This window comes from Dryobates pubescens, chromosome 8, assembly GCF_014839835.1.
Source record: "Dryobates pubescens isolate bDryPub1 chromosome 8, bDryPub1.pri, whole genome shotgun sequence".
Lineage (NCBI taxonomy): Eukaryota > Metazoa > Chordata > Aves > Piciformes > Picidae > Dryobates > Dryobates pubescens.
The window spans coordinates 42,761,264-42,773,531 of record NC_071619.1 but is presented as its reverse complement, the minus strand read 5'-3'; the positions used below and the strand labels follow the sequence as shown (position 1 = coordinate 42,773,531).

The 12,268-nt window shown below is 49.9% G+C and overlaps 1 protein-coding gene across 1 annotated transcript in view; it reads left to right on the top strand.

Moving 5' to 3' along the window:
- LOC104306900 (alpha-2-macroglobulin-like protein 1) overlaps positions 1 to 10,324 on the top strand; it is a 48,367-nt gene extending 38,043 nt beyond the window's left edge. The window contains 5 exon segments of the mRNA XM_054163915.1: positions 315 to 530; positions 4,294 to 4,415; positions 6,262 to 6,352; positions 9,725 to 9,793; positions 10,184 to 10,324. Of these exon segments, the coding sequence (XP_054019890.1) occupies positions 315 to 530; positions 4,294 to 4,415; positions 6,262 to 6,352; positions 9,725 to 9,793; positions 10,184 to 10,324 (639 nt within the window).
- Positions 10,325 to 12,268: the final 1,944 nt, after the last annotated feature.

Below are 12,268 nucleotides of genomic sequence, written 5' to 3'. Positions count from 1 at the left end.
CAGACAGGCATATGTATGAGCCCTGCCTGGGAAGGGGAATCCATGAGGAAGCTTTTTCTGTGTGCTGCAATTTGGATAACCCAAGGCCTGGGTCTGCTAACCCCAGGGGTCAGAAGCCACTCTTTCCAGGTGCCTGAAGCCAACCTCCTGCCTGTGGCATACACCCTGACCTCTGTACTTAGTAGCATAGACCTTGCTTGTGTCAGCGTGAATCAGGAGCATGAGGAGCATGGGTTTGCGTGTAGGGTCTGACTTAGTGTGTTGGGTCTCATCCTGGCATGGCTCCACAGCAACATGACTCTCTCTGCTCTCAGGACACAGTTGTCAGCCTGCAGGCCCTTGCTCAGTATGCAGCCCTGATTCCTCAGGAGATGAGAGATGTAAGGGTGACAGTGAAAGGCAAGGAAGCTTCTCCACTAGAGTTCCATGTGCACAAGAACAACAAGTTGGTCCTGCATCAAGCTTCTCTTCCTGAAGTCCCAGGGGTGTACACAGTGCAGGCAACTGGCAGTGGCTGTGTGTATGTACAGGTGAGTACCTCTAAGAAAGAAACAGAGCTCTCAGGTTTTGCCACTGGCTATTGAAGTGAGGTTTGGCTGAGTAGGATTTGGCTTTCTAGGCAGTATCAGGTCAGGCGTGAAGGAGTCCATGTATATTCTGCTGACATGGTTTTGTAGCAACCATCTATGGGACCTTCTCAGAAATGTCTCAGCTTTGCTGTCCCATGCTGGAGAGCCATGACACTGTTCAGAGATCAGTAGCTCTGAAATCAGCAGTGGTGAGATTCAGAACAGTACTTGCTTCTGTACTGAACATATTGCTGATGGCACTGACTCAGAGGAGCACTGCAGCTTCTGGCACAATATTCATAGAACCACAAAAGCATTTTAGTTGAAAGAGACCTTTAAGAATGAGTCTTACTATCATCTAATTGTACCAAATCTGCTGCTAAGCCATGTCACTCAGCACCATCTCTCTGCACCTTTGAAACACTTCCAGGGAGGAGGATTCAACTACCTTACAATCACAGAATCAGCCAGGTTGTAGCAGACCTTTGAGATCATGAAGTCCGACCTAACACCCAACCCCATCTATTCAATTAGACCATGGCACCAAGTGCCTCAGCCAGGCTCTTCTTAAGCACCTCCAGTGATGATGACTCCACCACCTCCCCACAGCACATTCCAATGGCCAATCTCTCTTGCTGGGAAGAACTTCTTTCTAAGATCAAGCCTAAATTTCCCCTGGCACAGCTTGAGACTGTGTCCTCTTGTTCTGGTGCTGGGTGCCTGGGAGAAGAGACCAACCTCTGCCTGGCTACAATCTCCCTTCAGGGAATTGTAGACAGCAAGAAGGTCTCCCCTGAGCCTCCTCTTCTCCAGGCTAAGCAACCCCAGCTCCCTCAGCCTCTCCTCACAGGGCTGTGCTCCAGACCCCTCCCCAGCTTTGTTGCCCTTCTCTGGACACCTTCCAGCATCTCAACATCTTTCCTAAACTGAGGAGCCCAGAACTGGACACAGGACTCAGGGTGTGGCCTAACCAGTGCAGTGTACAGGGCACAATGACCTCCCTGCTCCTGCTGGCCACACTGTTCCTGATGCAGGCCAGGATGCCATTGGCCTTCTTGGCTGCCTGGGCACACTGCAGGCTCATGTTCAGCCTGCTATCAACCTGTACCCCCAGGTCCCTCTCTGCCTGGCTGCTCTCAGCCACTCTGACCCCAGCCTGTAGCACTGCCTGGGGTTGTTGTGGCCAATGTGCAGAACCTGGCACTTGGATGTGTTCAATCTCCTGCCCTTGGCCTCTGCCCATCTGTCCAGCCTGTCAAGGTCCCTCTGCAGAGCTCTCCTACCCTCTAACAGATCAACTCCTGGCCCCAGCTTGGTGTCATCTGCAAATTTACTGCTGATGGACTCAATGCCCTCATCCAGATCATCAATAAGGATATTGAACAGGATGAGGCCCAGCACTGATCCCTGGGGGACACCACTGGTGCCTGGCTGCCAGTGACCTCCTGTTCCAGTGTTTGAGAACTCTTTCAGTAAAAAGTTGTGAAGCGTCTCCCCTCCACTGACTAAACAACAGAGTTTCCTGAGCCACTCCTCATAAGACCTCTTCTCCAGACCCTTCAACAGCTCTGTTGCCCTTCTCCCAACACACTCCAGCACCTCAATGTCCTTCTTGTGGTAAGCAGCCCAAAGGTTGAACCCAGTATTCAAGGTGTGGCCTCACAAGTGCTGAATAGAGGGTGACAGTCACTTCCCTTATCCTGTTAGGCACACTGTTCCTGACACAGGGCAGGATGCTGTTGGTCTGGAGATACACTGGCTCAAATTCAGCCAGGTGTCAATAAACACCCCCAGGTCTTTCTCTACTGGGAAGCTTTCCAGGCACTCTTCCCCAACACATGCAGGATGAGGAGTGATGTAGGACCTCTCCCTATGCTGATACACCAGTACAACTAGTGCTTTAGGAGAACACAACTTACTTTTCTCACAGCTTTGATAATGGTCTGTTTAGGAGTCACTTATGCAGCAAGGAACTCAAGTCACTCCATGTGAAAACCTCCCTCACTGGATCATTTCTGTTCAGTCACCTCTTCTGACACTCACAGAGAATCTGCAAGGAGCACACAGGGAAGAGGACATACATTATTTATTGTTAATGTGTGTAGAAGGTAACCAGGACTCATGCAGTTTGGCTACACCTGAATACAGTCAATAAATGTAAGAGATCTGATGATCTGATTCCTACAGGATGGCATTCAACAAGTCCAAGTGCTGGGTTCTACACATTGGCCATAACAACCCCAGGCAGTGCTACAGGCTGGGGACAGAGTGGCTGAGCCAGGCAGAGAGGGACCTGGGGGTGCTGGTTGATAGTAGGCTGAACATGAGCCAGCAGTGTGCCCAGAAGGCAAATGGCATCCTGGCCTGCATCAGCAATAGTGTAGCCAGCAGGAGCAGGGAGGTCATTCTGCCCTGTGCTGAGCACTGGTTAGGCCACACCTTGAGTCCTGGGTCCAGTTCTGGGCCCCTCACTTTAAGAAGGACATTGAGATACTTGAACGTGTCCAGAGAAGGGCAACAAAGCTGGGGAGGGGTCTGGAGCACAGCCCTGTGAGGAGAGGCTGAGGGAGCTGGGGTTGCTTAGCCTGGAGAAGAGGAGGCTCAGGGGAGACCTCATTGCTCTCTACAACTCCCTGAAGGGAGGTTGTAGCCAGATGGGGGTTGGTCTCTTCTCCCAGGCAAGCAGCACCAGAACAAGAGGACACAGTCTCAAGCTGTGCCAGGGGAGGTTTAGGCTGGAGGTGAGGAGAAACTTCTTCCCAGCAAGAGAGATTGGCCATTGGGATATGCTGCCCAGGGAGGTGGTGGAGTCCCCATCCCTGGAGGTGTTCAAGAGGGGATTGGATGTGGCCCTTGAAGCCATGGTTTAGTTAGTCCTGAAGTGTTGGGTGACAGGTTGGACTTGATGATCTCTGAGGGCTTTTCCAACCTTATTGATTCTATGATTCTATGATGTCTAATGGCCAGGCAGTCAGTCATGAGGCAGGAAGATTGGCCTCTGCTGCTCTTTGGGGGAGTGTGATCATCCCCTTTGCTGAATTGTCCTCTTCTGATTCTTTGCTCTTACTTTCTCAAGGATTTTATATTTGTGTTCTAGGTATTTTTTCCTCTTGGGACCTGGAAATACTGACTATTATCATGACAAGTGATAGGGTGAGAGGAAATGGCCTCAAGTTGCACCAGGGAAGGTTTAGAGTGGATATTAGAAGAAAATTCTTCACTGAAAGGGCTCTCAAACCCTGGAATAGGCTCCCCAGGCAGGTGGTTAAATCCCCTTCCCTGCAGGTGTTTAAAAGAGGCAGGGAGGTGGTGCTGAGGGACATGGTTTAGCACCAGACTTGGTAGAATCAGACAATGGTTGGACCTGATAGTCTTAAAGGTCTTTTCCAACCAAAGTGATTCTATGTTTCTAGGTTTCTAAGTCAACAGTTAGCAGTTACACTTCTTGTAGGCAGGATTCTCACTAGTGCACTTTCTCACTCCTGAATAAGATATTGGGAGAATGTACAAGGCCTTGGCTCACAGACAGCTGAGCCTCCATGCTCCATGTGGCAGATGTGTCTGATGCTGTGTACTAAACAGCAAGTCTGACCAGAAAGCACAGCTGGGCCCAACTGTGTTAGCCACTGGTTACCAATCAATGAAAACCTGGAGGCAGAGGTATTCCTTTAGCTCACACACTGAGCTCCAGGGCATTTCACACAGATGTTTTCTCCTCCACCAGACCACTTTGTACTACAACATCCCACCACCAAAAACAGAAGAGGTGTTTGCTCTGGATGTGGAAACAGTACCAAGAGAATGTGATGGTGCCAGGAAACAGCTTGACATTCAAGTGTCTGTCAGGTATGAGATCCTTTGAGGCTCCTTATTCAGTAGAAACAAGTGGAAGCCCCAGGTGCATGACCAGAACCCCACTGAAACCTCATATCATAGTATCATAGTATCAGTCAGGGTTGGAAGGGACCACAAGGATCATCTAGTTCCAACCCCCCTGCCATGGGCAGGGACACCCCACACTAGATCAGCCTGGCCAGAGCCTCATCCAGCCTGGGCTTAAACACCTCCAGGGATGGGGCCTCAACCACCTCCCTGGACAACCCATTCCAGGGCTTCACCACTCTCATGGGGAAGAACTTCCTCCTCACCTCCAGCCTGAATCTCCCCACCTCCAGCTTCATTTCATATCTTCAGACAAAGACACAGGGGAAGACTTGTTTCCTCTCCACACATCCCAAAGAGATTGTGAACTGAAAATTAGGAATATATTGGAAGTAGCTTGCAGAACCACAGCACAGAGCAGCTCAGCAGCCTCCAAAGCACTAGCAGCTGAGATGGCAGCATTCCCAAAGAGCCAGAGTTCCCCCCTGGAGGACACTTGGCAGACTGGTCTGAAATAGCCCTGAGGTGGATGCCTCTATAGTGTGAACCTCTATTGAAATGTGACAGCAGAAACTCCAGTCCCAATCCAAAATCCAAGGGCAGGAGATTGAACACATCCAAGTGCCAGGTTCTACACATTGGCCACAGCAACCCCATGCAGAGCTACAGGCTGGGGTCAGAGTGGCTGAGAGCAGCCAGGCAGAGAGGGACCTGGGGGTACTGGTTGAGAGTAGGCTGAACATGAGCCAGAAGTGTGCCCAGCTGGCCAAGAAGGCCAATGGCATCCTGGCCTGCCTCAGGAACAGTGTGGCCAGCAGGAGCAGGGAGGTCATTGTGCCCTGGACTCAGCACTGGTTAGGCCACACCTTGAGTCCTGTGTCCAGTTCTGGGCTCCTCAGGTTAGGAAAGAGGTTGAGGTGCTGGAAGGTGTCCAGAGAAGGGCAACAAAGCTGGGGAGGGGTCTGGAGCACAGCCCTGTGAGGAGAGGCTGAGGGAGCTGGGGTTGCTTAGCCTGGAGAAGAGGAGGCTCAGGGGAGACCTTCTTGCTGTCTCTAACTCCCTGAAGGGAGGTTGTAGCCAGGTGGGGGTTGGTCTCTTCTCCCAGGCAATCAGCACCAGAACAAGAGGGCACAGTCTCAAGCTGTGCCAGGGGAGGTTTAGGCTGGAGGTGAGGAGGCAGTTCTTCCCAGTGAGAGTTGTTGGCCATTGGAATGTGCTGCCCAGGGAGGTGGTGGAGTCACCATCACTGGAGGTGTTTAAGAAGAGCTTGGATGAAGCACTTGGTGCCATGGTTTAGTTGATCAGATGGTGTTGGGTGATAGGTTGGACTTGATGATCTTGGAAGTCTTTTCCAACCTGGTTAATTCTATTCTACTTTTACAAAGCATAAGAGGGCTACAATCCCTCCAAGGTCTTTTCCAACCTGGTCAATTCTATCCTATTGTATTTCACCTCTCTTCATGTGTCCAGGATGAGTGTCTTGGCTCATATTCACCACACCCTGATGTCACTAAAAGCAACAAGGTCAATGTTGCTGCTCTCAACTTGTAACATCAAAGATGACTTCCAGCTGTTAGAGAGGGCAGCAGGGAGATTAACCATAACACATTTGCTGCACAATCTGTCTCCAGACTGAGATAGTAGATGGGGGAAATTTTTTGTGTGTCCCTTTGTCCCACCAGTTAGACATTCTGCTGAGCTTCCACATCACTGCTGATAAGGTCAGAGTTTGGAAGTGTTCATGTTATCTGCTGGCAATGCTGTGATGCCTTCCATGTCTGATGTGTTTCTCTCCTGCCCTTTTTTTCAGTTATGTAGGGGACCGTGGGACCAGCAACATGGCCCTGGTGGAGGTGGAGATGCTGTCAGGGTTCATTCCTGTGAAGAGCTCTGTGAAAGGGGTATGACTTTTTTCCTTTGGCCTTCCCTGAATATATGAAAATCTATTTTCCAGATGCAGCTCAGTCAGAAACATCCAAACACCTCAGAACTGCAGGAGAATGGTAGCCACTTATTGTGATACATAGAATCAATAAGGGTGGAAAAGACCTCAGAGATCATCAAGTCCAACCTGTCACCCAACACCTCATGACTAAACCATGGCACCAAGTGCCACGTCCAATCCCCTCTTGAACACCTCCAGGGATGGTGACTCCACCACCTCCCTGGGCAGCACATCACCTTTGGAAGGAGGGGAAGGCTTCTCGAGGTATGTTTAAGGAAGTGGTTAGATTATGTAGGAATAAAATTAGAGAGGCAAAGGCCCAGTTGGAACTGAAGCTGGCCACCTCTGTGAAAGATAATAAAAAGCAATTTTACAAATATATCAATGCTAAAAAGAAGGGCAAGAAGAACCTCCACTCCTTACTGGACCTGGAGGGGAACATGGTGACCAAAGACGAGGAAAAGGCTGAGGTCCTGAACGCCTTCTTTGCCTCAATGTTTAACAGCAAGGTAGGAGTCCAGGATGAGTGGCCTCCTGAGCTGGGTAATAGGGTCGGGGAGCAGTGTAATGCCCCAGAAATCCATGAGGAATTAGTCCGGGACCTGCTGAGCCACTTGGACACCCATAAGTCCATGGGACCGGATGGGATCCATCCTAGGGTGCTGAGAGAGCTGGCAGATGAGCTGCCAAGCCGCTCTCCATCATTTTCCTCCAGTCCTGGCTCACTGGGGAGGTCCCAGGTGACTGGAAACTGGCCAGTGTGGTCCCCATCCACAAGAAGGGACGGATGGAGGAACCTGGAAACTACAGACCAGTCAGCCTGACCTCAGTGCCAGGGAAAGTGATGGAGCAGGTTATCCTGGCGGCAATAACTGCGCACCTGAAGGATGGCCAAGGGCTCAGGTCCAGCCAACATGGATTTAGGAAGGGCAGGTCCTGCCTCTCCAACCTGATCTCCTTCTATGATCAGGTGACCCGTCTGGTGGATGTGGGGAGGCCTGTGGATGTAGTCTATCTGGACTTCAGCAAGGCCTTTGACACCGTCCCCCACAGTAAACTGCTGGCTAAGCTGTCAGCTCGTGGTTTGGACCACAACACTCTGTGCTGGGTTAGGAACTGGCTGGAGGGCCGAGCCCAGAGAGTGGTGGTGAATGGTGCCACATCCGGCTGGCGGCCAGTCACCAGTGGCGTCCCCCAGGGATCAGTGCTGGGCCCCATCCTCTTTAACATCTTTATCGATGATCTGGATGAGGGGGTTGAGTCAGTCATCAGCAAGTTTGCAGATGACACCAAGTTGGGAACAGATGTTAGTCAGTTAGAGGGTAGAAAGGCTCTGCAGAGGGACCTTGACCGACTGGACAGATGGGCAGAGTCCAATGGGATGGCATTTAATAAGTCTAAGTGCCGGGTGCTGCACTTTGGCCACGGCAACCCCATGCAGAGCTACAGGCTGGGGTCAGAGTGGCTGGAGAGCTGCCAAACGGAGAGGGACCTGGGGGTGCTGATTGACACCCGCCTAAACATGAGCCAGCAGTGTGCCCAGGTGGCCAAGAAGGCCAATGGCATCCTGGCCTGTATTAGGAATAGTGTGGCCAGCAGGAGCAGGGAGGTCATTGTGCCCCTGGACTCTGCATTGGTTAGGCCACACCTTGAGTACTGTGTCCAGTTCTGGGCCCCTCAGTTTAGGAAGGACATCGAGACACTTGAACGTGTCCAGAGAAGGGCAACAAGGCTGGTGAGAGGCCTTGAGCACAAGCCCTATGAGGAGAGGCTGAGGGAGCTGGGATTGTTTAGCCTGGAGAAGAGAAGGATCAGAGGCGACCTCATTGCCCTCTACAACTACCTGAAGGGTGGTTGTAGCCAGGTGGGGGTTGGTCTCTTCTCCCAGGCAACCAGCACCAGAACAAGGGGACACAGTCTCAAGTTGTGTCAGGGGAGGTTTAGACTCGAGGTGAGGAAAAAGTTCTTCACTGAGCGAGTCGTTCGTCATTGGGATGTGCTGCCCAGGGAGGTGGTGGAGTCGCCGTCCCTGGAGGTGTTCAAGGGGAGATTGGACGTGGCGCTTGGTGCTATGATCTAGTTGTGAGGTCTGTTGGAACAGGTTGGACTTGATGATCCTTGGGGTCTCTTCCAACCTTAGTTACTGTGATACTGTGATACATCCCAATGGCCAATCTCTCTTTCTGGGAAGAACTTTCTCCCCATTTCCAGCCTGAACCTCCCCTGGCACAGCTTGAGACTGTGTCCTCTTGTTCTGTTTGTGGTTGCCTGGGAGAAGAGACCAACCCCCACCTGGCTACAACCTCCCTTAAGGTAGTTGTAGACAGCAAGAAGGTCTCCCCTGAGCCTCCTCTTCTCCAGGCTAAGCAACCCCAGCTCCCTCAGCCTCTCCTCACAGGGCTGTGCTCAAGGCCTCTCCCCAGCTGTGTTGCCCTTCTCTGGACACATCCAAGAGTCTCAATATCCTTCTTAAATTGAGGGAAGAAATTAACTCAATTAACCAATTAACAAATGAACTCAAGTAAGCCAGCACAGGCCCATGGGCTGGTTCAGAAAGCAACTATCCACTTGCAGACTGGGAAGGTTTTTCAGATGCAGTAGTGAGGATCACATGTCACAGAATCACAGAATAGTGAGGGTTGGAAGGAAACTCCAGACATCATCTAGTCCAACCCCACTGCTAAAGCGGGTTCACCTAGATCAGGTTGCACAGGAACACATTCAGGAAGGTTCTGAAAGTCTCCAGAGAAGGAGACTCCACAACCTCTCTGGGCAGCTTGTTTCAGTGTTCTGGCACCCTCAAGGTTAAAGAAGTTTTTCCTTATGTTTAAGTCAAACCTCCTGTGTTCCAGGTTGTGCCTGTTACCCATTTTGCTATCACTGGGCACCACTGAAAATATGCATTGAGAAGTTAGAGAAGAGCTGTAAAGTACCTAGCGAGATATTAGATGCACTGGGGTGCACTGAGACCCTTTGCTGTGCCATTTGTAAGGATACTCCATAAAGCAGTGTTGAATCCCATAGAGCTGCTCAATGACATGCTCCAGGAGACAGACAGGATGATCCATCATGACCCCCCACTAACCATCTTCCCCTTTGCTACAAGTGCTGAAAGTAGGAATAGAGTTCAGGAACACTTGTTCCAGATCAGGAAGCCTTTGTGTGCCCCAACAATCTCAAGGTTGCTGGGGGATGCCAGCCTTCCCCTGACTAGGCAAACAGCTTCAGTCAGCAGTGGTTCACTGGCAAATATCAGACTTGGTGTGAAACCATAGTGAAAGCTAAGCAGCTGATGCTAAGCAAGGTCAACTCTTGTCTTCCTATACAGCTGGAGGAGATACCACTGGTGAAAAAGACAGAGATAACACCAGACAAAATCATAATCTACTTGGAAGAGGTAAGAGGAAGACCACATGGAGTTTGCCCATCCAAGCAGTAGCAACTGCAGGACTTAGTGTTGGGACTCTCAAAGATCAGAAATACAAATCTCTAGGCTGGCCAAGCAGGCTAAATGCTTAGAACCACAGAATTGACTTAGAATCACAGAACTGATTTGGTTGAAAAAGCCCTTTGAGGTCATCAAGTCCAACCATTCTCTAACTGTCCCAAGCCTGGTGCTAAAGCATGTTCCTGAGCACCACATTTCTGCTTCACTTTTGGCAAAAGAGGAAGAGGGTGGAAGAACCTCAAAAGATAAAGAACTCTCTAATGCAGAGGGAATAAATGTGATGAGGACGTGACTTGGAGGTGACCAGTGCATGTTTGATCACTTCTGTTTTCTCACCAGCTGGGTGGCACTCCTTTGAAATTTAACATCTCAGTGGAACAAGATGCTGAAGTGCAGAACCTGAAAACAGCAACAGTGCATGTCTATGACTACTATAAGCCAGGTGAGGTTTCACTGACACAGGCAAAGGCCAACTCTTAGCCCCTCACTCAGTTCAGCCTGCACCTCCTACTCCCTTACCTCCTTTATACTTCCTCCTGCAACTTAAGTTTCCCCTGTATAAAACTTCCAGACTCAAACAGCTTTTCTGTTCTTGAGATGGGACTGTGTGGCACTATGGGGATGTGTCAATAACAAAGTGTTTCTTTACTTTCTCCAGCTTCAAGACCCATAGAATCCTAGAGTAGTATCACAGAATCTTTCAGGGTAGAAAAGACCTCTAGGGTAGTCAAGTCCAACCACCAACCCAACACCACCATGCCCAACAAAGTGCTGTGTCTGCATGTTTTTGAACCTCTCCAGGGGTGGTGACTTCACCACCTGCCTGGGCAGCCTGTTCCAATGCTTGACCTCTCAGTAAAGAAATTTTCCTAATGTCCAATCTAAAGCTCCCCTGACACAACTTGAGGCCATTCCTTCTAGTCCTTTAGCTATTTACTTGGGAGAAGCGACCAACCCCCACCTCACTCCAACCTGTTTTCAGGGAGTTGTACAGAGTGAGGTCTCCCCTCAGCCTCCTCTTCTTCAGATTGAACACCAACAGTTTTCCTCAGCTACTCCCCATGAGACTTCTCCATGGGAAGCAAGCTACTCTGTCAATTTTCCATGTCTGCTCCATCTCCTTAGCATTCTTGGAAATGCTTAGGCTCTTATTTACAATCAGTGTTCCCTACAGCCACCCTCAACATCAGAAGGCAACAGTCAGTTCTATGCTTTTCATGTGTAGTGTAATAATAATCCTCCCATCCATTGTGTGCCATCATAGAATCAGTAAGGTTGGAAAAGACCTCAGAGATCATCAAGTCCAACCTGTCACCCAGCACCTCATGTCTACTAAACCATGGCACCAAGTGCCACATCCAATCCTTCTCTGAACACCTCCAGGGATGGTGAGGTCTCTTCCAACCTGGTCTATTCTATTCTATTCTATTCTATTCTATTCTATTCTATTCTATTCTATTCTATTCTCCACCACCTCCCTGGGCAGCACATTCCAATGGCAAATCTCTCTTGCTGGGAAGAACTTTCTCCTCACTTCCAGCCTGAACTTCCCCTGGCACAGCTTGAGACTGTGTCCTCTTGTTCTGGCGCTGCTTGCCTGGGAGAAGAGACCAACCCCCACCTGGCTACAGTTTCCCTTCAGGTAGTTGGAGACAGCAAGAAGGTCTCCCCCGAGCCTCCTCTTCTCCAGGCTAAGCAACCCCAGCTCCCTCAGCCTCTCCTCACAGGGCTGTGCTCCAGACCCCTCCCCAGCTTTGTTGCCCTTCTCTGGACACCTTCCAGCATCTCAACATCTTTCCTAAACTGAGGGGCCCAGAACTGGACACAGGACTCAAGGTGTGGCCTAACCAGTGCTGAGTACAGCACTGTTGGAGGACAACAGGAAAATAATTTCTTACTCTTCAATGCTCTAAACAAACTGACAGCACATAGAAGACAGATCTTATAGTCATTTGGAGTGCCTCTGAGTTTTGGGGTGTGTGTGTGTGTGTGTGTGTGTGTGTGTGTGTGTATGTGTGTGTGTGTTCAGTATGAGCTAAAAAGGCAAATGGAAATTTAGGGATGTTTTTGTTTTGTTTTGTTAATAATTTGAGAGCAAAATGGGAAAACTACGACTGGAGATGAAGAAAGCAGTACCACAGGGCTATATGTTGCATGTTGAGATCCACTCTTGTTCCCCCCCTTCCACACCAGGTCATGAAGAGACAGAGACTTCCTAATCCAGCCCTGACAGAGTGAAATACTGTCACCTAATACTCTCCCTTTGCTGTTTCATCCTGTTCAAGATCTTTTTTGTGCTGAGGACATACAGTTTGAAAATCTTTATCTGACATGCTAATTATCAGTAAAAAAGATCAAGACACACAAATGGAAGGTTCTCTGTTGACAAAACTGTCCTTGAAGCAGAAGGTTTGGTGATCCATA